The following is a 27,419-nucleotide window of genomic DNA, read 5'->3' as shown; positions in this document are numbered from 1 at the left end:
CGCCTTGCTCTTTGGCTTCTTGCATCACCTATATAATTACATATGCAGTAGACTCAGTCTCCCGACCTCATGTGAGAGGCCTGGCTTTCCGCACGGGGTCCTTTATCGTCTTCGAACAGCTGTCTGGACTCTAAACATTCTGAGTCTTTGAGCATGAACTCAATCTGCACTCCACGGCCGTCACAGAGGTGTTAGTACTAATATATTGCAGATCTCGTGTGTAGTCCCTTCTGACTTTCTATCGTATGGACAGGACCATACCAGTTTGAAGCAGTCTAAGAATGGCTTTGGTTGCAAACATTGCTGCTAGATCACTTACGATAGGTCGAAGGCCTTCTCATCAGCACGCTTCCCTTTTGCTGAAACCTCCGGAACGCCAGGCGTTCCTTGGATACTCTACAGACATCACCTCGAATCTGATGCACCTTCTAGCATCGACTTTTTGCACCTCCCTCTTGTTTCTTGACCGTTCACTTGCAGTCCCCACAAGAAAACTACCCTCATGTCGTTTCCTTTGCTTCAGCAAAATGACTCTTTCCTGTCACATGATGTTTAGGTGACGCGGCAATCCCCGATCCAGTAGGCATCCTTCTCCGCACTTGCTCCTCTTCCTTCAATCCTTCTGTCATCTAAACAGACTCTTGGAACGATGACGTTCCTGGAATCTTCGTGGTTTCTTGTCGAGAACCTTGGAACGACGATGTTCCTGGGCTTTCAGTCAATTCCACCGATGACAAAGTGTCCCATACATCGTTCAAATTCATCTCTCCAGCTATTCCAGCAATTGGCGTCAGCATGTCTACCACCACCGTCCACTGCCCTTCCTGCAAGAGAACCTTCAAGACTCGCTCCCATTTTAATGCGCATATCGCACTGGCCCCAAATTGCAAGTGGGTGCGAACCATGTGCAATCCCCAGAACGATATTGAAATGAGAGATTATTGTGAGCTGAGCGACCAGGATGACGATCATCTTGGAAATCAGGATGGCGGTGATGTGGATGAAGCCGAGTTAGGTGAAATCGAAGATTCACAACACAAGGCTGGATCGCCATCCCGCACTTCTGCAGGCCTGCCCCATCGAGCCATGCGCAATGACTGTGGAGACCCCATACTCATAGTTGAGAGACATCCAGAAGCAGGTCGGGTCTTGCGGTGTGATGATGCTACTCATGCTACATATATGTGGACCTGCCATGACCTTCAGAGCAAGGATAATCAGTATCACCCTTTTCTCGATGAAGGTGACTACAAGGTAGCTCGGTGGGCAATCAAGCAAGGGCCAAATCAAAACGCCCTCACAGATTTTTTGTCCATTGATGAGGTAAGCGCGCTGCAGTTGCATTGATGTTAGATTCTTACATCCCTGCTAGGAGAACAGTAAAATTGGACTATCCTACAAGAATGCTCGTGCTCTTCACCAAAAAATTGATCACGAACTCCCTGGTGTTACTCCATGGCGACGCAGTGTTATTCAGATATCAGGCATCAACGAAGAATTTGGATTATTCTCATGCAAGATCCTGTTGAATCTATCAAAGAACTGTGGGCTAACCCCGCCTATCTTGAGCACCTTACCTATGCGCCCGAACACCGCTTTGCAGATGAAGGAAAATCTGAACACATTTATGATGAGTTCATGAGTGGTGATTGGGCATGGGAAATGCAGGTTTGTGATTTGGTCATCTTCTGTGGCAATGTGCTGAATGTCATTTAGACACTTCTTCCAGATGGCACTACGCTTGTTCCTGTCATTCTCAGCTCTGACAAGACCCAGCTTTGCCAATTTCGAGGTGACAAAACCACATACCCGGTCTACCTCACTATTGGCAATATCTCGAAGTCTATTCGTCGCAAGCCGTCCTTTCGCACCCAGAAGCTTATTGGGCACCTTCCGACTGTTTCTCTAGATGGGAATGATCTTTCAACAGACAATGCCCGTCTTATTCGTACACAGCTATTCCACTATGCAATGGGAGTTATTACCAGCACACTACGTACTTTATCTCCTACAGATGGGATTGAGCTCACAAGCGGAGATGGGGTAGTGCGCCTCGGGTTTCCTGTGGTTGCTGCCTATGTAGCAGATTACCCGGAGCAAGCATTGGTGACATGCACGCGCTACTCGCAAACATGTCCTAAGTGCTTTGTATCGAAGGATGAGCTGGGTGAACATGTCACCGGAGATCCATGACATCAGAAGCAGTTGATTCGTACCATCCATGATGCTAGTTGTCAATCAATGAGAGCTCGTGCACATGCGGCTTTGAAGGACCATGGCTTAAATCTTGTTCCCGACCCTTTCTTCATTGGGCTGCCGCACTGCAATATTCACGATGCCATCACTCCGGATATCCTTCATCAGATTTACCAAGGCCTTGTCAAACATCTTTGTGGATGGCTCCGGACCCTCATTGGCGATGCAGAGTTGGACACTCACTTTAAGCGCATGCCTCATGCGCACAGTGTCCGTCTTTTTGCAAATGGTGTTACTTGTCTTACCCAGGTTTCTGGTCCAGAACATCGCGAAATATGCAAGCAACTCCTTGGGTGCATTGTTGACGCCCCTGGTGCACCTGCTGGGGTAATTCATGCCACCCGGAGCCTCCTGGACTTCCTTGAGATCACTCAATACCAGAGTCATACAGAGGCAACTCTTGGGTATCTCACAGATGCGCTGGATCAGTTCCACGACAATAAGGATGTCTTCATCAACCTCGGTGCACGCAACATTGAAGACTTTAACTTCGCAAAGCTGCATTCGCTCGAGCACTATGTCAATTCCATCCAGCGATTTGGTACAATCGATAACTACAACACCGAGGCTAGCGAGCGCCTCCACATAGACTACGCAAAGGATGCATATAAGGCAACCAACAAGAAAGAATTTTGGGAGCAGATGATGAGATGGCTAGAGCGACGCGAGACAATGGCTGCATTTGACTTGGTCCTTCAATGGAGACGCGGAGAAATACCGAAGCATCACGCTCATTGGAGAAGGCTTCTGCCACCTGGTGTATACCTTGCAAAGAATCCTTCCGCTCATGTGGTATCATTTCGTGTCCTAGAAGATCAGTTTGGGGCAGTGCATTTCAAGAATGCCCTTGGGGAGTTCATTGCGAACCAGCTCCAGCCTACTTCCTATCGTTGACGAGCAGCTCGCAATGTCAACATCTTACGAGGCTTAGAAGGGGTTGACGTGTGGTATTGTGTCAAGTTCGCAGTTCCGAATTTGCAAGTTGATACTGAATCTACCACTTTGCACACTGCACATGCGGAGCCAAAAAGATTTAAGTGTAGTGGCATAGGAGAGTTGGATGCATGGTTTGACACTGTACTGGTCAATGAGTCAGAGCACGAGGAGACTGGCATCGAAGGTATGTCATCTTAGTTTCATTGTTCAGCATTATTATTCAAGCTGCTGGTAGGAAAACGAGTTGCCCGGCTTAAAGTAATTTTCCACATTCCTGACAAACACCTCACAAAGATGGGTGTCACCAGACAAATTGGACATCTTGCCTATGTCGAATGGTTTTCACGACCTCGAAACAAAGATCCAAATTCTGGGATGTATCTTATCTCCTGAAGTTACCGAAATGGTGTTCAAGATACCTAAATGGTGTCCAAGATACCTCAATTATTGAGGTAAATTCTATTTTTCAAACATGCCGGTTGGTACCCAGGTGAGCTTACTGAATGTTCAGCGGTTGCTAAGCCTTGGGTAGAATTCTACCGCACCTGGCGCTGCAATGAGGAATGTTTTTTTCTTAGGATAGCAGCGGACATAGTAGTTTTTGGAGGTTTTTCAGACTTTTACTGACCACCTCGTGGCATGCATCCTGCCTATGGAAAGGGGTCTCGCCAGACGTAGATGAGCAGTACTATGGGGTTGAAAGGGACTGTAACGGTTGTGTATCAGATATATAGCTGCAGCTGTTATGTATGTAGTAAATGTATACCTTATAACGCACTCACTATATACCACTTTGTAGGTGATAATAATATCACTGTTGTACTTCTATAGTGGCCAGTGGTAAATGTCATAGTCTTTTTATAGTTGTAAACTAATGGTATAGATCAATCTATAGCTGACAGCTAAAGTACTCATAATGCACAGGGAAATGTAATACACCATTCTGATGGCTACTAGTGACTGATATATAGACACCTATAACATGTGATGGTAGCACTGATAACACTTTCACAATGATGAGTGATAGTTGTCATAGCTGTCATAGCCACAAGTTGATGATGGATAGCCAACTGTAGGTGCAAAATTTGTAGTGCTATAGTGCACCATGGTCATGACCATGGTAACTATGTAAATATGAGTGGGTGCTATGGTGTGACAATAAAAGGGGGGGTTGTTATGAGGCTATGACAGCTATATATGATATACAATGCACTATAGAAACCCTAATTTTTTCAGATGAAGAGTGGTTCCTGCTGGATTGCAGTTGACTTGGAGGTCAACCTTGTTGTGTTGGGTTGAGTTTCATCGCATTCATTTTACATAGATCTTACTACATGATGTGTTTTGGATGGCCCTAGTTACCAGTATGTAGTTGAATGATGTTGATTTGACACTTGTGATAGACGAAGACATCAAATTGAATAGTTCATTAAAATACTTGATCATGTGATCAAACACAGTCATGTGATAATTGGTTGATCCATCGCTACCCTGTAGTCATATGTTTTGTTTACCCGTCATGTCTTATATCTACTTGTTTCTGACCTTGGTTTTACGTGTCTATATTGCTGGTAGAATGGTAGTTGCATTCGTTATGACGTTGAATAACAGTCTGATTGTGATAATCATGATCACATGACCTACACGACATGTTGATTACAATCACATGACTGATTGTTGAGATCTTCAGCCAGCCACACCGATACTACCTGTACTGTCTGCCCACAGCATTACACTTTTAAACAATATCTCCTGCTCATATATCTATGTCTTCAGACTGGACACGTAGCTTCAGAGCTATCCTTCTCAGTTATAAAACAGACTTCTTGGCTGTCAAAGATTCAAAATCAAAATGGTCGCATGTGATCAAGAAAATCCGCAAGGCCATAGTTGCAGCTCACAAGAAACAAGGCGAAAAAGTACCTTTGCCGAGTTCTTTGAAGAAGGTAATATTTTGACTGATGTTAGCATATTTGACTGATCTACTACTATGCTTCTTGCAGGCAATTAAAAGATACTATGCCCACAAAATTGACGACGAAGAATCTAATGGGGAAGGAGCTGCAAGAGAAAGAGAGATCAATGCCTGTCCAAAGGAGGCTTCATTCTACAAGAAAAAGTTGACTGACTGGGATGTTGCTCAGAGATTGTTCAAACACGAAATGGACGAATTTGACAAGGCAGAGCAAGCAAGAAAAGGTGAAACAAGATCCTATCAAGTTTCGCACTGGTCATGCGCGAGAATGGTTCAACGACATGTCTCCTGCACAGAAGAAAGAAGTCAAGTACGCACAAGAGAAGTGGAACAAGGAGGGGGCACCTCAAGAGAGTCAGGCTGTGTAAGCTCAGTGAATTTTTTGTAGGATTTCTAGTCTAACATTAGCTCAAAGTTATTGCAAGAATAACCTCAAGAAAGTGCTTGGAGATTTTTCCGAGTGACTTCATCGTACTATGGGTTGCCATGTCGTGATGCTCGTCAGTCACAAGAAACAAGCAGACAAGTCATTGAGCGTCACCATGTGAGTATTTGGATCATCTGGACATTGTAAAACTAATAAACTACACCCTTCTAGACACGAAACTGTGCCTCAGAATGCCAAAAAAGACTTCTCTGTCAGCTCAGATGGTATCAAAGAGTGGGCTTCAACTGGCATTGACTTCTTTGCAGAGTGGGCAAGGACCGAATTTTGTATGTTTGTTATTTCTTCGTTTCATGACCACTACTCATTGACCATAATCAATAGACCCAATGGCTGATCCAGATGTCGAAGAAAAAGATGAAGAGGATGGACGTTGGCTACCTGAAGTTATCTTTGATGACAAAGGCTATGCACAACTGCCTTCTTGTGATGGTGTGATACTCAAGGATCAACAAGAACTGGTACAAATGATTTTTCATGCTTCGTACAGTAAGTGTCTATGTCGTGTATTGCCATATGCTGGGTTAATCAGTTGGTTTTTGTAGAAGTTTTCACCCGCAGCAGTAAGCCTGTGCCTTGGCGCACCATAACTCCATGTCCATCAGAGTATTTGGAGGCTGGTTCTGTTCCAGATAACCTTGTTTTCTGCAACCCCTCTCACATGAGAGAAAAGGATATCAACATGCTCTGGAGTTACTGGGAAACGCGGAGCAAGGCCAGGAAGAGACTTGTCACTTTTATAAAGGCAAGGCCATCTGATGTGAGAATCAAGCTGGCTCAGGATGCAAGGGACAAGGCTAGTTCTAAGAAGGATAAAGCATATGTCAAGGTTGCTGAAGATGAAGATGAACTGCATAGTTCAGCCAATTTGGATGCTACATTGGCTGCAGCATCGCCAGCTGAGGTGCCACGTGACCACCACTTCAAATTTTTAGATGCCCTCAGCACTGATAGGTCTTACCTGGAGCTCGTAGATGCAGTCAAGGATCTGGCTGTTATGATGCAAAATTTGGTAAGTGCTTAGTCAGTCTTAGATATGTATTGATCCTAACACCATTCACTAGCCAACACCAGATGAGGAACTTGAATTACCCCCCTGGGTGGATTGGGCTTGGACAGAGTCTTATCTTCCCCAGTAATATGTTGATGGCCAGCATGCAGATGTTGATAAAGACCCCAATTATGTCTTCATACTTAGCTGCCCTCGTGGTCTTGGGCCTTGGGTTGATTTTGAGGGATTGCAAGCGCATCATAGAGTATGAAGAAGATGAGGCCCCCCCTGATACCCCTTCCTACTTGGCTGGTTCGTTCTTGGACCTTCAATGTATGGTTAAGGTGGACAGTGCTATTAGTCATGTTGCATGCACAATTGTAGGTCTCATTGAGGTGGTGATGAAGGCTATTTCAGGTGACGATGATCATGGTGATCAGGAGAAGGACATGGAGGGAGCTGATGGTGAGGAGAAGGACAATGACCAGGGAGAGGACAGTGGTGGAGATGATAAAGAGAGAGATGGGGAGGAGAAGGAGAAGAGTGGCATGAGACAAGTTGGCAATAAGGAGCAGGACAAGGGAGACATGAATGTGCAGATGCAGGAGGTGGAGAAGGACCCGGAGCAGGATCAGGAGGAAGGCAAACAGAAGGGGAAGAAAAGGATGAGATCTCCAACTTCCTCAGGTAAGACCAAGAAGGCAAGGATTGAAGATGAACCACCTATGCATCGGTCTACCAGAACTAGGCAACCCTCTAAGAAGAATATGCGGTCCTAACCTCCTAGTGCTACTATGGCCAGCTTGTGTATGTGACATGTAGTATTGAGGCTGGCCATTCCATACTTAAGTAGTGCTACTTACTATGACCAGCTTACATATATGACACATAGCATTGAGGTTAGCTGTTCTATACTTAAATAGTGCTACTATGGCCAGCTCGTGTATGTGACACATAGCATTGAGGCTGGCCGGTCTATACTTAAGCAGTGCTACTATGGCCAGCTCATGTATATGACACATAGCATTGAGGCTGGCCGGTGTAGGTACAACAAGTGCAGCAGTGAGAAATTGATCTACTACACAGTTGGGTCTTTGCTACCTGCTGCCTCGCTTGAGAACAAGTACATTCGACCCTAAAGGGGATTGCTACTGGGGAGTGCTAATCTCTGTCTAAGCGACCCTAATCAACCCTACCACAGGTAGGATGAGGATCCGCAAAAATGCGGAACAAGCAGAACAAGCAGAACTCGAGCGGAATGAAATGGAATCAAGCGGAACTCAAACGGATACAATGTGGAACATACTGATTCGTCAGAACTCGCAGGTCAAGTCGAAGGAAGTATATCACAAGGTTAGATTGATAGTGGGCATAAGTCAAAGTGGTCCTCTAGTAAGGTGAAGGAAAAGTGGGAAGGTAAAAGATGGGATTCGATAAAAAAACACCCAAGCCCTGAGTACCACTACTTAAAGGGAAGATTATTTTCAAGGAACACTGAGGTACAGGTAGTAAGTTCTCAGGAAGCGGAAGTGAAGGGAGGCAGTGCACATGGGCGCAATACTCCGGAATAGGGGTCTGTGCCATAAGGGCATGTGTCAGTGTGATCCAGATAACGTTAGAAGCAGCGGGAACAGAGATACAGCGTACCAATGGACCTGGAAGGATGGGGACAGGACATGCGAAGGTTGTCCAACGATGCGTGGGAATATCGGATAGTGCGGGCGGGTTCCGAAGGATGCATGGGAATGCAGAACCCATCGGACAATGCACAGGAAACACGGAACGTGCGGAATACGCGGAACTGATGTGAGACGATGCGGAAAGGGTGGGGTTTTACACCTACAGTGGGGGAATTCCCCACACTGGTCTATACTTAAGTAGTGCTACTATGGCCAGCTCCTGTATATGACATGTAGCATTGAGTCTGGCCAGTCTATACTTAAGTAGTGCTACTATGGCCAGCTTGTGTACATGACACAGTATTGAGGATGGCTGTATATTTGTTGATACTTCTGATATGTCATTGTAACATATACTATGTGCTAAGAAAAATACAAACAAGTTTTTATCAAGTGTTGTAGAACCATGGCACTTCAATGTTCAATTTCATATCTTAAATGCCCATTGATAACTGTATGTGACACGTAGTAATGAGGCTGGCCAGTGTATACTTAAATAATGCTACTATGGCCGGCTTGCATATGTGATGTGTAGTATTGATGCTGGCCAAGGTAAGTCTATTGTATAGTCAACTGCCTGGCTGGTCCCAACTGTAGACTATGTAGAAGCTATGCTGCTTGAGTCAGGCTTGTGATACATCACAAACTGGCCACATGCTTCTACGTGGCCCAAGGGCAAGCTGGCCAGGACTATTCTATTGTAAGCTAAGGTATTATAAATGAATGGCAAATCCTACCTGCACACTACATAGAAGCATGGCTGGCCAAGTCAGCTTGAGGTATACATAGCTGCCTCGGCCAGCCTTGCTTGTACATAGTGTGCAAGTGTTAGGTACCATACTCTCAGGTAGTGGAGGGGTCGGGGCTTGGCTTCAGCTCTTGCGCTACGCCCTTAGCCAAGTATGTGCCCTGAATTTGGAGTGGGTCCGACGTTGTCTGACGATAGGACGGGTGGACCGGAAGTAATAAGGAAGACTTAGAGCGCGGCTCTAAGTCTAAGCGGAGGGTGTCGGAGGTGACAACGAGACGAAACTCGAGTCCAGAGGTAGCAGGGTCCTATGGAGAATCCTCACGAGTAGAGACTACAAGAATGCAAGTAATATTAAGACTAAGGAAAATATCTAAGTACATGATATGATATATATACTTCTAGGTAATGAGGCAGTGATATCTAGGACATAGCCAAAGGCTATGTCTTACTGTACAGTAGTAAGTGGGATAACATACGAGTCAGAGCGGATATCAATATGTACGCGTCGGATGAGTGATCAAGTGGTAAAGGTATTTACTGGTGATCCGGAGTAAGGGTCTATGTACGGATGAGGAAAGTATATATCTTTAAGGGGAAAAAGGTTCCAGTTGAATGGAGATGTTACGGGAGGTGACCGGTTGAGCGGACGAGCGGAAGCGTAGGGTGGAAGGTCGGGGGATGATCGGGCGGAGCAGAGGACGGATGGGGCGGATGGAGCGGAGGTGGTCGGAAAGCGGATGGAATGCGGAATCGGATGGAGCGGATATTAATATCGGAGCGGATGGATTTTGGTATATGACAGCAAGTGGGACTGGCTATATATGTCAATAGAGCTCAACACAATTCTCTGTACATATATGCACACATATATATATAACATGTATGGCCAGCCTAAGATCACCCCCTGTAAAAGCTAGGCTGGCCTGAACATCATAGGATATTAGCCTCTCAATATGCTCATACTGTAATATACTATAAAAATCTGACCAGTGCAGATGTCTACCAGCCAGTGACTGACAAGCATGGATTCTACAGCCTTTTTTGCTCACACTGGCCAAGCATGGGTCTACGTCTCATATACTACTGCAATTAGCATAGTTAATACTCTGTTGCTCACACTGGCCGGGCATGGGTCTACGTCTCATATACTACTACCATTAGAATAGTTACTACTCTGTTGCTCACACTGGCCGGGCATGGGTCTATGTCCAACTACTACCATAATATACTACCATGAGCATAGCTAATACTCATTTGCTCACACCAGCCAGACTAATTCTACATATAATCCTACTACCATCATTAATTTAGCATTTATATTACACTACACTAGTATTCCTATGTCCACTGGCCGGTCATTGGATGGCATGGATTCTACATCATTTTTGCACATCTGGAGCCTTGGTTCTATGTACAGAAATGACTGAACTATGTGAGGAGGAAGCCAGCTGACTTGCCCCTGATCATTAGAAATTCGCGTGTTCCGTCACTGACGAGGGAATGATTGACGATCCCAATTGCATACGGTGTTCCAGGGCTGCTGAAGATCTCGTTGGCACTAGCACTATCAATCTTGATGGCTGGACACAGCGAGCATTCCAATGTCACATGCATTTTATTGTCATTGTCCCTTATCGAATGGTGATTGAGAGGGAGTGTTACAAGAGGGACTCGCAGTCCAAGACTGGTCATAGTCATATCCAGTCTCCCAGATCCAAGATCCAACCCTCGACCACCCATGAAGCACTGCGGTGATTGAGGAATAGCACACGAATTGTGATAATTCACAGCCTGGCCCATCCAGTTCAGGACAGAAGGGTCGCCATCCTGCATGACGGCTTCAATGAGCCTGCCGAAAGCGCGCTCTCCATCTCCATATGCGATCTGCAGGCTGACATTAAATATTCCCATCAGGGAGTAGGCCATATCCTCGACCCTTGTTGTTTTGCATCTGGCTGCCCACTGCATCTGCTCATTCACCCAAAATGCAGCTGGAGTGAAGTCGCAGATGTCACGACGAGGAATTCCAGTGGCGCTTTCCAGAGTGCTCAACATGATGCACCCGGAGCGCTCTGTATCAGGATGTTTGTCATTCTGATTACGCGTCATGGGTATCCAGTGCTGGTTGAAGAATTTGATATGGATGGGTGCAAGGAGTTCTTGCAAGGTCCAACCTCTCTCCATCCATTCATTGTGCGGTATGTTGCCCATTGTCTTGCTTTGTGCCAGATGGGCGATGCAGATCTCGACTTGCGATACCACTGGAACATGGAGCGAATCGACTCGTCGAGCTTGGCACTGCTGCTCTTGTCGATGCAGCAAGTGTCCAACCACGCAAATTCCACATCATACTCCCTAGCCTTTTCGCAGAAGTTCATCAGCTTTTCAAATCCTGGAGTTTTAAGCTCGGACTTCTTCATCTCTTCAAATGTATCATAGCTGGGCTCTCCTTCGCCCCATCGATGAGACAGAGTGGCGTACTTGACAGTTTTAAATGGTGGATGATAAGACTGGAGAAAATGCACCCTGAAGTGCTCCCTCACATCCTCACGACTAACAAGCACCATGTCTGATAGGTGTATAAGGTGGATCGGTATGTGGTTCATCACATACTGATTGAATTCGTCTAGGCGGTCTTTTGTGGATCGATCCATGACTGTTAAACTATCACAAACCTCAATGAATTTGGGGGACAAAACATGTAGTGTACAATGTCTCTCACCTCGTATGGGCGTCAATGAATGTTATGATCAGGTAGCACTGCAAAACATCTCTACAGATGTGATTGGCTACAAATTATTGGGTGAACTTCAGCATCTTACCTACGGCCAAACTTTTCGTACCTCAGGTGAGTAGCAAAGTTGCTGATAGCGGTACAATGCCAATATGATTTGTTATGATCTGTTCATCCAGGTTCATCATCAATTGAACATGTCCTGAATATCTGTTGTATATGGTGGAAACTTTACCTCAGGCTGGTGGCAATACGAAGCAGACTCGAAGATGCGCTTAGCAGTGGTATCAAGGTGGGCAGGGAAATGCGGGGACCCGATCCAAACAACATTTTATACAAGAGCGCTCAAAGTGGAGACCTGTGCCAAGTATTCATTGTGATTTATCTAGTAGGCTATGTAGCTACAGCAAGACGTTGCAAATGAAACTGCAGTGCAAGCTGGATTGGTACTTTGTAAAGGTTCCCACGGTGAATGACTATCACACTCGTGGGTGGCAAATATTGTGCTATGATTCAGCGCTGTTCAAGTTGTTCCTGCCAATACACTCTGCCGTATATGTAGCTCTTTCTCCGTTCCACAAGCGTGCCGCACTATTGTCGCGTGTCATCTGAACGATAACTCTCACATTGCTCACCCTCGTTTATCGACTGCAAGCATCAGGCATTTACTTTTACTTTTGCCTCAGTGTTCACCGTCCAGTCCAATAACCAACGCCTGGAAGACTAGGAGCAACCATGTTCGTCCATGGGGAGATGTCATCAGTGATTTGGTGGAGAAATGAGAAGGATATATCCCACAGTAGGTAGAGCTAAGAGCACCTAAATGCACCTCAGCCTCACTTTGCTGACACTGTTATGTACATAGTTCACTGAGCATCCAGCATTGTTGAATTCCATGTGACTGAACATTTCAAATCGATTTATCAATCTGATATTGCACAGCGACTTGTTGGTATCATCTTCATTTATTTTTATGATACAGGATTTACCAGAACCCATCCTATTGGGTCCATGTTAGCCCCTCCTGTCACACCCGAGAGCGGCCGACTGTCATATACCTGATCCGACCCTGATCCGACCACTCCGATACTAGTGATATCCGCTCCGCCCGACTGTTAAGACCGTGCTCAGGGTAAGGCTGAGTCTGGGGGGGCTTGGCTTCAGCTCGTACGCTGCACCCCTTACCCGAGTACGTGCCCCTAATTTCGGGATGTAGTCCGATGCGAGTTCTAAGAGTTCCGACAGGACGTTGGAGCGGGGATCCTCTGAAGGAGGACCATTGGACTACTAGGTGAGCGCGGGAAAGTCGGGTGGGGGTTCCGCCTGACAGGAGAGAGGTGGGGGACTACTGGGGTCGGATCCCACAGTAGGAACAGAGTGGGAGGAACTGCTCGGACAAAGTCCGAAGCAGAGTGGAACAGAGGGGATGGATGCGAGGGTGCGGGGTTTAATTCCGATGCGCGGGAAGTCAGACGAGCAGGGGACAGGGGGACTGAGGAACAGAGGAATGCGCAAAATAGCGGAACCCACAAAATAGCAGAACCAGCAGAACCAGTGGGACGGAGGAACGGGGAAGCGGGGAAGCGGAGGGTCAGAGGACAGCCAACCTAGGGAGTCAATCCCCTAGGTTGGGAAACACGAGTTTGACTTGGGAAAGACTTTGAAGTCAAAGATCAGAAGAGCAGGGCTTAGAAAAGGTAATATTCAGACTGAGTATCTACAGACAGATGTACATATGTTTATATACTCTAAGTGATGAGCATAGCATAGCAGAAGGCTATGTGCTGAGTGTACAGGATTACAATAGGATGACTGAGACATACAGTGGCTCACAAAAGTGTCCGAATGTTTATGCATTTTTAAGTCATTGGATAATAGCAAGCCAGCACCAAACTATAACAAAAGGGTATAATGATATGTCTGAAAGCCCTATATCAAGGCTCGAATCTGAGATATATAGCGTGGGAACCTGACCATATATGGGCAAGCTATGATAATTCTAAATACATCACTCATTCGGACACTTTTTTGACTTTATATTTAACCAAGACTATTCTATGATTCTAGTACTTGGTGTTACCCCCCTTGGCTTTAATAACTGCTGAAATCCTCCTAGGCATACTTTCTATCAATTTTTGACACTCCTCTTCAGCAATCTTTTTCCACTCTGCTGCAACTCTCTCCCATAGTTCAAATAGCCCCTTTGGAGGATCCTGATAGGCAGCAAAAAGTCTTTTGAGTAATTACCAGAGATGTTCAATGGGATTGAGGTCTGGAGACTGTGTTGGCCATGACAGAACATTGATATCATGGTCTTCAAACCATTTTGTAGCCAGTTTTGAGGTGTGCTTGGGGTCATTATCTTGTTGAAAGATAATGTCTTCTTCATAATTCCTGACTCCTGCATGCTTTTGAGTAGACACTCCTCTAGAATGGAGATGTACTGCTCTGCATTCATCCTTCCTTCCACCCCACAAAGAATCCCCACACCATTCCACCCCATACAACCCCATGCCATCATACTTCCTCCTCCAAACTTCAGTGTACCCTTGACTTCTCTTTCTCCTAATGGTTCTCCTGCCTTTTTCCACACATATTCCTGGCCATCTGACCCCATTCTATTGATTTTTGTTTCATCTGACCAAATAACCTTCTTCCAGTCTTCCACAGTCCAATATTGGTGCTTTAAAGCAAAGGCCAGTCTTCTCTTCCTATGAGCTACAGAGAGAAGAGGTTTTTTCTTCTTGGTTACAGCCTTAAGATTGGCTGCCTTGAGGGTGTTTCTAACAGTTTGGGTGGAGACAGGGGTGGAGATGATGGAATTGATGAACTTGGTAGCTTGGGTAGCATTTGAAGCCTTGCCAGATAGAATTTGGTGAACAATAGCTCTTTTGTTCTGTGGAGTAAGCTTGGGAGGACATCCCATTTGATGATTTTCCTTCTCTGGCATGTGCTGCTTTATGACTGTAGCAATAGTAGACTTGCCAAGACCAGTTTTTGAGGCAATTTACCTAGTAGATAAACCAGAGGTACAGAGAACAAGGATATTATCCTTTTGAGCAGAGGAGATGGGCTTCATGATGATTATGTTGAATTTCATGATCTTATGTGGGTTTATATATTCAAATAATATTACAATCAGACAATATTATTGTTATGACACCACTTTAATCAAGAGTATAATGTATGAATGGTCTGATTTTGTAATTTTAATAAAAAGTCAAAAAAGTGTCCGAATGAGTGATGTATTTAGAAGTACCATAGCTTGCCCATATATGGTCGGGTTCCCACACTACATATTTCAGATTTGAGCTATGATATAGGTCGTTTGGACATGTCCCTATACCATTTGGTCATTATTTGATTCTGCCTTGCTATTGTCCAATTACTTGAAAATGCATAAACATTTGGACACTTTTTTGAGCCACTGTACGAGAAAAGGCTCGGAGGAAAGTATGTACGCGACAGATCAGAACTCACTAGGGTATAGGGATCACTGGGAACACGAAAAGTGGAACTATGATACTAACAGGGATAGGACCAGTTGAGTGGTTCCTAGTCTAGGAGGGGACCGGTGAGGTGGTCGGATGGACTAATAGTCAGGTGGGACAACACGAGCAGAACCGAGTGGGTCGGAAAAGCGGAGGGAGTGGGAATAGGATCAGGCAGACTGATAGGGCGGAGGAGCAGAACCCCGGATAGGGTCGGATGGAAGGGGTATGGGGTCGGAGGACATAGGGATAATGTCGGAAAAGTGGAATGGAGTCGGGCAGAGGTAGCAGGGCTAATCCTGCTGGGATGCACTTCGTGCATTGTTGGGGAAGGAGGAATGAAGCGGACGGGGAAACAGGGGGTCGGATCAGGGATGGGGATGTTCACGGGTGGTATTGGGGGTGCTCGGATCCAGTATATGACACCAACACTCATCCCATCCGCTCCATCCATCCTCTGCTCCGTCCGATCATCCCCCGACCTTCCACCCTACGCCTCCGCTTGTCCGCTCAACCGGTCACCTCCCGTAATGTCTCCATTCAACTGGAACCTCTTTCCCCTTATAGGTATATACCTTCCTCATCCATACATAGACCCTTACTCCGGATCACCGGTAAATACCTTTACCGCTCGATCACCCATCTGACGCGTACATATTGATATCTGCTCCAACTCATATGTTATTCCACTTACTACTGTACAGTAAAACATAGCCTTTGGCTATGCCCTAGATAACACTGCCTCAATACTTAGAAGTATATATATATCATATCATGTACTTAGATATTTTCCTCAGTCTTAATATTACTTGCATTCTCGCAGTCTCTACTCATGAGGATTCTCCATAGGACCCTGCTACCTCTGGACACGAGTTTCGTCTCATTGTCACCTCCGACACCCTCTGCTTAGACTTAGAGCCGCACTCTAAGTCTTCCTTATTACTTCCTTGCTCGTATCAATAACTCCTCTGCCCCTATCACCCTCCGCGTTACTTCCCCGACTCCTCCGCTCCACTCCTAGTCGGCCTGCCGCTTGTAGCGCTTACCTCCCAACCCTCAAAGCGGACCTTAGTGGTCCACCCGTCCTACCATCGGACAACGTCAGACCCGCTCCAAATTCAGGGCATGTACTTGGCTAAGGGCGCAGCACAAGAGCTGAAGCCAAGCCCCGACCCCTCTGCTACCTGAGAGCACAGTACCTAACACCAACCTACAGACCCTCACTGCAGTTGTTTCGCATTCTGTGTGCTGTGCAGCTTCAAGCATTTGTATTATGCCCACAGGCCAGTCCCCTCCACGTGGCATAAGTGCTCACTATGTCAATCGCATTTAACAAACTGAGTTCATGCGGGACACTGCAGACGAGGTGTCGATGTGGCCCTCCGGACATCATATAACAATCTTGAAATCACGGCAATCTGTGATTGCTAGTCGGACTTGGCAGCTTTGGTTAAAATATCTTCCAGAACGTCTCACTCGACAATGAGAGTTCAATGGTTCCGATTCCTACCTTCACAAGCGGGTTGAGAGGTTGGGCAAATATCAAAGAATGACTGGCACCAGGTGAATATTGGTTCTTGAACTGTACCATAAACGCAGGAGAAGTCAATCAATTGTGTGAAATCCAGGTTAGAGAAGAGCATGAATAGAGTGCGCACAGACTTGGATGATACATCCCACAAGGCGGTGTCATCATATGACAAGAAGCCATTACACCCCACAGAAGCAGCCACAAGTACCTGTGGTTTGAACTGAATGAACAAAAATTCAAACAATTCAAGAAGCACGCTGTGTGTCATCCTCATTTAGCTTGGCAAGTTGAAGAGTGTGTGCAGTGCAGGAACCACTGCCTGTACCCACGGCTTGTTGGTGATGCACCAGTTTTGACCATAGCAGAGAGATATCAAGACACAGGCAGGCATGCCATATGTGCGAAGTGCCAAGTACAAGGAAGTGTCAATCGTCTGTTTCGAGAAGATGAAGTTGGCAGCAATGTGAACAAGCACTGTCATCAGTATGGGCTATGTTGATATAAGCAGTGTGAGGCTGTCTCCTTGTGCACATCTACAAGAATGCGTAAGTCCATCTGTTAAGTGGGAGAAGATTGGATGAGCGTATGCTAGACGATGGCATTGGTATAAAGGTGGTCTCCATGCAATGTTTGAAACTATTGTTCTCCGCTGGCACCCAAAGTGAAACTGCAATGAAGAAGGCCAAATGCTAAAGGTTGAAGACACCAAGCATCCTGTTGAATATTGTGACGGGAAATAGAACACCTACAAGGTTTCCTATGAGCACGCTGGAATGAAAAGAGCTGACTTGCAGTCGGAAGCAATGTCTCTTAAGGAATGTGTAGTTGTGGCCAAAGCCACTTTATGATCTGATCCGTGTTGAACGTTCTAACGCTCGCTATGTCCATTATAGTAGCTTACCTAAGCACTTACAATTTTCCGTTCATTCATAGACTTCCTCAGTGACTCTGTCTAGTTCACTGAGGTCAGTACATATTACTTATATTGTTAGTACATAGCTGACATACTGCAGCGCGTATACTTGCTGCAGGTATATCTTACTAATATAGTGACTCTGTCTAGTTCACTGAGCGCGCATACTTGCTGCAGGTTATGAGCCCTGCGCTCAACAACTAAACTCAAATACAGTATACGCAATTCAATCTGCCATGTCTGCCTCGACAATGAAGCTTGGAGATGACTTTCTCCGTGTACCTAAACTCACAGCTGACGGAGAAAACTGGATGACCTACAAAGATAGGTTGCTGTGGTCAGTAGATGCTTGAGGGTTGCTCAGTCACCTAGACGGGACCGAGAAGAAACCAGTAGACCCCACAATGTTGTCAGGGAGAGGAGCATCGTGGACACCAAGCACTCCAGACAAAGTTTGAGAGCTCGCAGCATACAAGGCTGCAACAAAGGAGTGGCGCATGGGCGAGGTCATAATGAAACAGCAGGTTGCTAGTACCATCCCTGACTCCCTGTTAATACAGGTGAAAGGTCTCAACACTGCAAAGGAAATCTTCATGCACCTTTTGAATCTCTTCGAGAAGCATTCTCAAGTTGTGTCCGTCAAGCTATTGCGAAAGCTGCAGGACCAGAAGTGTCCTGAGAAGGGCAACATCCGAGAGCATTTTGACAAAATGTGAGTCATCCGAGAGCAACTTTCCTCGCTTGGACATGCCCCAACAGACGAGAGCTTCGTGGCTATAATTATGAGCTCGTTGCCAGCATCCTATGACCCCCACCTATCAGCATTAACGGCATCCGCAAAAGTCTCAAGTGTTCTGCTCACTGCGGATGTCCTGATGTCAACTGTCGTAGACGAGTACGACCGTTGTGCTTCAAAGATGAAGAAGACTGGTTCCAGGGGAGAAATCAGATGGCAAAGGGAAGGACAAGAGGTCCGAGACCGCAGCCAGTGCCAAGGACAAAGATGATGATGATGAGCCTGAAGGTGTTTGGTTAATGGATGATGCAGATGAGATGAGTGAAGAACAAACATCGTTCACATATGCAACGCTAGCCAGCTTGAACTCCCAGCACAAATCTCGAACCGAGTTGCTTGATTCTGGTGCATCGAGGCACATGACATCCTACCGTGATCTGTTCCAAGATTTCATCAACATTGTGCCGAAACATATCACAACTGCCAACAAACATACCTTCGAGGCTACCAGCAAAGGGAACATCATGATTACCCTCCCGAACGGCAAGTCAAGCACACGAATACTCCTCAAAGACGTCCTATACGCACCCAAAATGGGTGTAACACTTGTATCCATCAGTCGTCTCGCTGCAGCAGGGTATGTGGCGTTGTTCCACACAGACTCGTGCAAGATCTTCAATGAGAGGAAGAAGCTGCTGGGGGAGATACCAGTTAACAAGGACCTATACTGTATCAAAGGCCCTAGAAAGTTATTCGCTGGACTTGCGAGGGCAGACAAGCAACTCACCATGCGAGAAATCCACACTAGGCTCGGGCACATTGCCCCTGATAGCATCAAATGGATGATCAAAGACAGTGTCATCACTGGAATCACACTTGACCCCTCAGATGCAACAATGGACAAGTGTGACTCATGCGAGTATGCCAAGGACACCCGTAAACCCATCAGGAAGGTGCGAGACCCTCCGCATCATGAGAAATTCGGTGATGAGGTACATAGTGATCTCTGGGGCCCGTCACCCGTGCAAACACCTGGCCACAAGGAGTATTTCGTGTCATTTACAGATGATCATATGCAATTCACGCACCTATACTTGCTGCATACCAAGGATCAAACATTTGATGCCTATAAGAAATATGAGGTGTGGGTCAGCACACAGTTTGACATGAAGATCAAGCACTTACGCTCAGATCGTGGGGGAGAATACACTAGCGAAGAATTTACACATCATCTAGCTAGTAAAGGCACTGAATGAAAACTCACTGTCCACGATACTCCCAAGCATAACGGCATTGCAGAACACTTAAACCGAACCATTGTCGAACGAACCCGCGCGTTATTGCACACTAGTGGACTACCGAAGTTCTTATGGGGAGAGGCCATCATGCATGTTGTATGGTTGAAGAATCGAACGGCGACCCGCACACTGGATAACAAGACACCCTATGAAGTGTTATTCAAGAAGAAACCGAACCTAGAAAACTTACCAGTCTGGGGCTGCCGTGTCAAGATCCACACAACAAACAGATTGAAACTCAATATGTGAGCAATGGATGGCAGATGGGTAGGGTTCGACCATGATAGCAACGGGCACCAGGTGTATTTCGAGGACACGCAAAGAGTGGGAGTAGAACGGAGTATCACATTCGATGTGGAAGAAGTGAGAATGCCTGTAAGAGAGTCTACAGAACTGATCAACCAAATGGCATGAACCAAAAACGTTGATAAAGGACCCACCAATTCACTCCCAACCTGACTTGCTACCCCGCCTCCTCAAGACCACCTAGGGCCGCAATTTGAGGCAGCCGCACCTCCACATCGCTCTGGAAGGGTGAGAATCGAATCAGCGTACATCAAGAGCCTGCATGACAGCTCTGGTACCACTGATGGTCACAGCACAGACTTACCTCATGGAATGCAGCCAGCGGGGGAGAGTAGCAACCTGGCTGTTGAGCTAGGAATGGTGGGGGAGTATGGTGAGATGGATGAAGACGATGAAGAAGTCTTTGTGATGGTTGCTGGAGTAGCGGCAGTAGAAGGGACAGATCCCACGATGGTCAAGGAAGCAAGTGCATGGACCGACTGGCCTAAATGGGAAGGTGCGATCAACAAGGAATTGACTGTGCTGGAAGAGGCTCATACCTGGTCTATTGTCGAATGGCCGGACAATGTCAACATCATTGGTTGCAAGTGGGTGTTCCGGATAAAGAGAAATGCTGACAGAGAGATTGATAAATACAAGGCAAGATTAGTAGCAAAGGGGTACTCACAAGTCTATGGCCTCGACTACTATGACACCTATGCACCAGTAGTGCGTCTCGCCTCCTTGCACATGATTCTCGCCATAGCAGCACAAAATGACTGGGACATAGATGTTTTTGACTTCCACAGCATATTCCTAAATGGGAAGTTAGACAAAGATGAGGTAATCTACATGGAACTACCACCTGGCCTCAATGTTGACAACAAGTTCAAACGCCCCATCGCCCGTCTCCATGTTGCACTATACGGATCAAAACAAGGTGCCCTCAAGTGGTATCAAGAACTGTGCCGCCTCCTCAAAAGCTTGGGGATGGACAGAGCAGAGTCTGATTGGGGAGTGTTTTACAAACACATAGGCGCAGATATCCTCATTCTCGCAGCTCATGTGAATGACTGCACCATTACTGGCAGCAACAGCAAACTTATCTCAAGTTTCAAGTGTGACGTAGCTGCTCACTACAAACTCATGGACCTGGGACCTATCGCATCACTCCTCGGTATGAAAGTCACACATGACTGAGACGTGCGCACCATTTCCTTCTCGCATGAAAGCTACATCAAAAGCATTCTCATCAAGTACAATTTCATAGATTTGAAACCCTGCTCTATTCCCATGGATCCCAATATCCCCCTCTCGCAATCACAATCCCCAAAGACTCCTGCTGAGTCTGTGCTGATGTGGAACATCCCTTATTGCAAGGCCGTTGGCTCGCTGATGCACCTGGCCATTGGAATGCGCCCAGACATTGCATTCACAGTCTCAACTGTGGCACAGTATGGTGCAAACCCCGGAATGATGCATTGGGAGGCTGTGAAGAAAATTTACCAGTACCTGGCTGGCATGAAGAAACTCGCACTCACCTTTGGAGACGGTAAACACGGCCTCTAGGGCTTCATGGATGCAGATGGTGCGTCACAGGAACATCGGCATGCAATTTCTGGCTATGTGTTCCTACTTGATGGTGGTGTGGTCTCCTGGAGCTCGAAGAAACAAGAGTTAGTCACCTTTTCAACCACAGAAGCCGAGTATGTTGCTGCCACGCATGCTGCAAAAGAAGCCACATGGCTCCATTGTTTTCTTACTGAAATCTTCCACCTGCTCATTCAGCCAACTACCCTTCATTGCGATAATCAATCCGCTATAGCACTTGCCAATTCCGGCGTGTTTCACACGCGCACAAAACATATTGACATTCATTATCATTTTATTCGTTTTTCTCTTGACAAAGGTTCTATTTCACTCGTTTATTGTCCTACAGATGAGATGGTTGCAGATACCCTTACAAAACCCCTTCCTAGTCTCAAAGCCAAACATTTTGCCATTGTGCTCGGACTCCGCTCAGTTTGAGGGGGAGTGTTGAACATTCTAACACTCACTATGTCTGTTATAGTAGCTTACCTAAGCACTTACAATTTTCCATTCGTTCGTAGCATGACTTCCTCAGTGACTCTGTCTAGTTCACTGAGGTCAGTACATATTACTTATATTGTTAGTACATAGCTGACATACTGCAGCACATATACTTGCTGCAGGTATATCTTACTAATATAGTGACTCTGTCTAGTTCACTGAGCGCGTATACTTGCTGCAATCTGATCTCCATTTGTGTTGAAAATTATATTCGGGATCCACGGGCACCTGTGACTCCCACCTAAGCATGGTAACTATAGGAGATAATGCACGTGTGTCGCACCTGTAAGATCAGGCGGATATAGCGAATCAGAGCTTCCTCCAATATCTCCTGGATAATGAAGGACTTTATATACAGCTGTAGGTATGCAGTTGTGTTATCATTATTACCGCACCCATGTATGATGCCAAATGAAAATGCCTGCCCTGGCCTCTGCGGCTAAAAAACTCTTTGATGGCAGAAATGACTCGAGATTTACCAGTACCACCAGCACCCCCAAGGAACATGCATAAATGTTCAGGCAAGTCACACAATGAATGCTTGGCTATAAGAGAAAAGGCCCTAGCTTGTTCAGTGTTCAATTTGAATTCTGTGATCATATTAAGTATGCTAACGTGATTCTCTTGAGGTTCGCATTTTTCCTGATTATAGGCAATGCTCGGAACTTTTTGGATAGCTTCGCTATCAGATTTGCATGCATCACGAAACTGTTCGCCATCAACAACTCCAGACACATCACCCTCTTGTTCGATTGAATGATCATCTTCTTGGGGGTTTGCTGCCACTGACGCTCTCTGTTTCCATTGCTGACGTCTGGCATTGTAGGCATGATGTGATTCATCTTCCAAGCAAATATCATCTTTTTTGATTTCATGTGCACCATTGTTCAGCACACTGCTGTTGTCACCCAGAGTTTGGCTGTCTAACAGATTTAATCGTCTTGACTTCTCGATGTGATGTAAACATGACAGCATGGCATCATTTTGTTTGGCCCTCTTAATTGAAGAAGCATTATTGAGGCGCGTCAAATGCTCTAATATGGCATCCTCATTTTCCTCAGTATCTACCAGATCATTGTTTTCACTGGTATGCCCAAACACTTTGCTAGATACTTGATTACACCGGTTTGAAGAACGCTGTCTGCGATCTGCAAAATGATCATCGCGGCTGTCATGACACTCATGCATGATTTGCATGTTCTTCATTTTAAAATGCATGGCGAGTGATGACGATTGCTGAAAGACTTCAAAAGTGTCTCTCCAACTTGCATGATTTTCCCGTAAGTCTATCGCACTTCGCCAAGGTTTAAAAAACATTAACATCACATGCGAGTATTTCTGTTGAAACTCAACTCTGTCACAATGAGGAAGCGCAGGCCCAATAGGAACAGGAACTAATCACCTTGTAGGGTGTCTTACCACCATCCTATGAGTTTTGCTCTCCACATGTCCATCTGGCAAAGAGTGAACTGGGCATGAGCGTGAAGTTGTATGCAGAATGTCAAGTTCAGACAATTTGCTGTTGACATCTGCCATTGCCTTGTCACATTCTTCTTCGTTTTCTTCGATGACATGTAAATCATCACACGGTGATGAATTGTTAAAGGTGTCTTCATCTTGCAACTCGGTAACTAATTTACCACGTTGAGATCTTGACATATATTGCTTGTCGACCTGAGCAATAAAATCCCACATACACAAGGATTCTAACCCGGCAGGTCTTTGAACATAATCCTGCACCTGGCTCAACTTTGCGACTATTTCACCACTGTTGTCTGCTGTCAATGTCACTTCATCGGAAGACAGGAGCTGGTCATGTAAGTCTTGCAATATCTCGGTTTCCCACTCTTGAACTTCTGAAAGCTCATTGTGGTCGTCATCAATGTCTCCATCTCTTCCAAACATTTCTTCACGTTCATCTGGAGTTGCATTCTAGTCATCATGTGTAGTCGCATACTGATTTACTTGACATTCAGGACTAGGAAGTGAATCCTCGATAAAGTTTTCGAACGATGTCCAATACAAATTGCGGTATTCATGACTGGTGTAGTGATCTCCAATATCCATTAGATATGAACAAACTTGTTGTGCAGACAGTTCTTGATGGGAGATCATAGCATATGCGCACTTTCTGATAAGTGCTTTCACACAAACTGTAATGTCATTGTTGCCCATATCGATTTCGCCTAATTTCCGACGTGCAAGATCGAGTGCTGCATATGCAATGTGAGCTTTCAGCTGCGATTTGGTGATATAATTGGTGATATAATACAGAATCGCCTTGGCCGAGGCACCAGATCCAATAAACTTAATGTCCATGTTACATCTGACTGCACACAGCATTGTATCATTGAAGTTGTTGACCATGCCATCAAGGCATCGCAAACAGATCTCGTCAGTTTCCTCATCAATATAGCTAGCTTTGCAAAATTGGTCCTCACCTAAGTTGAAGTGGCATTCCTGTGGAGCAGGGGGGCCTTTCCAATATTTGAAACACGTAGCACTGTGTTTGTGCACCTGGCACATTCTCACAACATTGTGCATGTCTTTTTGATCTGCAATGAACAGCTGCTCATCCGAAAGCATAGACATATTGCCCAAACCTCTCAATGAGCATGGATGATGTTCCGATGACAACACCTTTAAACCAGGGTCAGGATATTTCGGTTCGCTGTTTGATATGCTATCATCGAGAAACCACAATAACCGGTCTCGAAAGTCTGTATCATTTGAATCCACTATTTGCTGCTTTATTTCGTTAGGATCAAGACCTGCTTCCAACCATACCATCATATGACAATGAAGAGTACCTCTACCTTGAGCTTCTACACAGCCATAATACGCTTTAACACGCCCAAGCGCTCCCTCAGAGACAGTCTTTGCTTGTTTGTCATATCCCAATACGGCAGACATGAACGATGTCATGTACAAATCAAAAAACTTGGCTGCCACAGCGGGATTTCGCGCAATTAGTATTGATTGAGAATACTGTGGGATGTCTTCTGGAAGCATTTGATCGATATTGATATCACTTCCTGCAAGGAACTTCACAATCGGGTTATAGACGTTGGCTGGATTAATTGTGATATAAAAATTGGGCAAGCCCTTGTCGATCATGAGAGCTTGCATCTGATTGCGCATAACTATGTGAGCAGAGCCGGATCCTGCCACATGTGAGGTGACACCATTTACCTCCTTCAACAATTGCTGCACCTTTTTTTCCTCTGGTGTATAGGCTATTGTAAAGTCCCTGTTTACCACACACTCAGCCACAGAATGTACTGCATCAGCAGAGACAGATGCAATTTTAGCAGCCACATCATCAAAAGATGAACATTTCACCTTGAGGCTTGTATGTAAAAGGGAGGTTCGCCTTCGCAACATGTTAAAAACGATAAACAGAAAAGAGTAGTGCTCTTGAAAACGCTTATCTGCAAGATTGAAAAGATGCTTCACCTGACGCTTTAAAGACAGTTTTGTACTATGCCAAGGGTGTTCGAAGCCGCTGACACCAAAAGGAAACAAAGTAGGATAAATCATGGGAAACAAGTCAGGGTTGGTGAACTCATTCATAGGGCTTGAGCCATGTGGGATTTGAATGTAGCCCCCTCCTTTTTCCTTCACATGACAAAGAGCTGCAGTGCAAAGCTCATGTGCAGGTGCAGTAGCCTCCACATCTGTAACAACAACACTTTGAAATAATGAATCAGCAGCAGAATCGGCCACTTCATTTTGGTTGATATCCTCAACAATGCAAGACTCATACCGAGAAGTGAGCACATCCTGTTCCTCCTCACATGAGACTACTTCTACATGAACGGGAAGAATGGACTCCTCACTTAAAGAATTGAGCATGTGCTCGTCCACTGATACATTTTGATAGTGTCTATTATGTTTGCACAACCACAACAACGCTAATCGTACCTTTTCCCTACGAACAACAAGAGGTCTTGCATACTTTCGCATCCATTCTGCTGTGGGTGTGCTGGAACCAACAAACAAAATGCATATAGGCGAAATGATATCTTCCACCGGGGGAGGAAGAACAGGTATGCTTTGAGATTCTTCTTGCAATTGAACGATAAAACACTTCACGCGACAGAGAGCAATCATCATTTCTTCTGCGATAGTAAGCCCTGTCAACTCTTCGGGTACAGGACCGATGTAGTTGTGATTAGCCAATGATAACACCGGAGTTTTGTGCTTTCTAATTGCACCTTTGCATTCTCTACAAAAGCTCGCCTTCGTCCGCTGCATATCATTAGACTCATCTGGACATAATCCACAAGAATCATATAGCACGTCCCGCAAAAGCTCTGAAGATTGGTTTCCATCATCACCTAAACCTCCTTTCACATTATCTTGCACCCATGCAAGGTCAACAATGCTATCATTAACAACACGATGATTGGGGTGTTTTAACGGTGTCAGATCCAAGTCTTCTAGCACCAGTTCTGACTTAAGCGAGTGGTTGTACTCACCACCACAAGAAAAGCAAACAAAAGTGGCAAGCACTTCAGAGCTCGTCTGTTCACGGAACATACTGACAATTTTAGCTTTACGTTCTGCAGAAACCATTTGTGGCCAATCAGAAATTAACTCCTCCTTGAGTTCTACTTGCTGATGGTTGGGAATCATAGTTGCACCAGTACTATTTGCGCTTTTCTTACCCTTTTTTAACGTCTTGATATGCTGCTTCAATTTTTTGCACAACTGACCCAGGCTATTATCCGGATCATAATCAATGCTATGAACACGTAACAAGCGCAGTAAAGGTTTCCGCATACCATTCTTCTGTGCAAATTCCAACAAGGTCAACTGTGCCTGGACAATCGCATCTTGACCGAAGTCACCATCTTTCGAAGGATAGCTACTCAATGAAGGATCACAATGTTGAGCAACAACGTCTTTACAAGTACCTCTGGCATTTTCTGTGTGCATTACACACAGACCTTTTGTAACATGATTCAAAATCCTATCCAACAACACATTGCGATTCCCTTCAGAAGGCAGTGAGTGGCACAGAGCGATAGCTTGCAATGTGCCTCGTGAGAGACGCTCAGAACTGGTAAAAAGAGTTGATATTTTTTTAGAAGTGCGAGCATGAAATGCTTTGTCTCGAAAAGTAGTGATGATACTAACTGACTTGTGTCGAGACCGATGCGGTAAACGGGAAGGATGAGCTTCTTCAAGGCCAGTAGCATCGGCTACCACACACAGCTTATCAACTGTCATAACATCAGGTGGAGCTGTTAGCAATTTGTCAATGACATAGGCTGTGATTTCATGTGCTAAGGGAAACCCTGA

The 27,419-nt window shown here is 45.5% G+C and overlaps 7 protein-coding genes across 7 annotated transcripts; 3 read left to right on the top strand and 4 right to left on the bottom strand.

Annotated features, from left to right (window-relative positions):
• Positions 1–795: 795 nt before the first annotated feature.
• Positions 796–2,193, top strand: EDB91DRAFT_1247079 (uncharacterized protein; the record flags this gene model as incomplete). Its single annotated transcript, XM_041322765.1, has 4 exons — positions 796–1,323; positions 1,373–1,466; positions 1,520–1,668; positions 1,717–2,193. 4 exons carry the CDS (start codon positions 796–798, stop codon positions 2,191–2,193), a joined length of 1,248 nt encoding a protein of 415 aa, XP_041178457.1.
• A 48-nt stretch (positions 2,194–2,241) lies between these two features.
• On the top strand, positions 2,242–3,150 carry EDB91DRAFT_1247078 (uncharacterized protein; the record flags this gene model as incomplete). Its single annotated transcript, XM_041322764.1, has 1 exon — positions 2,242–3,150. One exon carries the CDS (start codon positions 2,242–2,244, stop codon positions 3,148–3,150), a length of 909 nt encoding a protein of 302 aa, XP_041178456.1.
• Positions 3,151–4,958: 1,808 nt separating this feature from the next.
• EDB91DRAFT_1247077 (uncharacterized protein) lies at positions 4,959–7,382 on the top strand (the record flags this gene model as incomplete). The annotated part of the gene is made up of 10 exons (XM_041322763.1): positions 4,959–5,138; positions 5,196–5,327; positions 5,377–5,531; positions 5,583–5,627; positions 5,673–5,711; positions 5,766–5,881; positions 5,937–6,101; positions 6,158–6,624; positions 6,687–6,936; positions 6,988–7,382. The coding sequence occupies 10 exons, from the start codon at positions 4,959–4,961 to the stop codon at positions 7,380–7,382; spliced, it is 1,944 nt and encodes a 647-aa protein (XP_041178455.1).
• Positions 7,383–10,461: 3,079 nt separating this feature from the next.
• On the bottom strand, positions 10,462–11,687 carry EDB91DRAFT_1274038 (uncharacterized protein; the record flags this gene model as incomplete). Its single annotated transcript, XM_041324624.1, has 2 exons — positions 10,462–11,154; positions 11,208–11,687. The coding sequence occupies 2 exons, from the start codon at positions 11,685–11,687 to the stop codon at positions 10,462–10,464; spliced, it is 1,173 nt and encodes a 390-aa protein (XP_041178454.1).
• Positions 11,688–22,565: 10,878 nt separating this feature from the next.
• On the bottom strand, positions 22,566–22,775 carry EDB91DRAFT_1003827 (uncharacterized protein; the record flags this gene model as incomplete). Its single annotated transcript, XM_041312274.1, has 1 exon — positions 22,566–22,775. A coding segment is annotated over one exon (210 nt), but the record flags the coding sequence as incomplete, so codon positions are not given.
• Positions 22,776–23,270: 495 nt separating this feature from the next.
• Positions 23,271–23,492, bottom strand: EDB91DRAFT_1007128 (uncharacterized protein; the record flags this gene model as incomplete). The annotated part of the gene is made up of 1 exon (XM_041312342.1): positions 23,271–23,492. A coding segment is annotated over one exon (222 nt), but the record flags the coding sequence as incomplete, so codon positions are not given.
• Positions 23,493–25,556: 2,064 nt separating this feature from the next.
• On the bottom strand, positions 25,557–26,225 carry EDB91DRAFT_1051145 (uncharacterized protein; the record flags this gene model as incomplete). The annotated part of the gene is made up of 1 exon (XM_041313590.1): positions 25,557–26,225. A coding segment is annotated over one exon (669 nt), but the record flags the coding sequence as incomplete, so codon positions are not given.
• Between the last annotated feature and the right edge of the window lie 1,194 nt (positions 26,226–27,419).

This window comes from Suillus paluster (genome assembly GCF_016628075.1).
Source record: "Suillus paluster strain FC165 chromosome Unknown EDB91scaffold_18, whole genome shotgun sequence".
Taxonomy (NCBI): domain Eukaryota; kingdom Fungi; phylum Basidiomycota; class Agaricomycetes; order Boletales; family Suillaceae; genus Suillus; species Suillus paluster.
The sequence above is the reverse complement of the archived record's forward strand: the minus strand, read 5'-3'. Positions and strand labels throughout refer to the sequence as shown.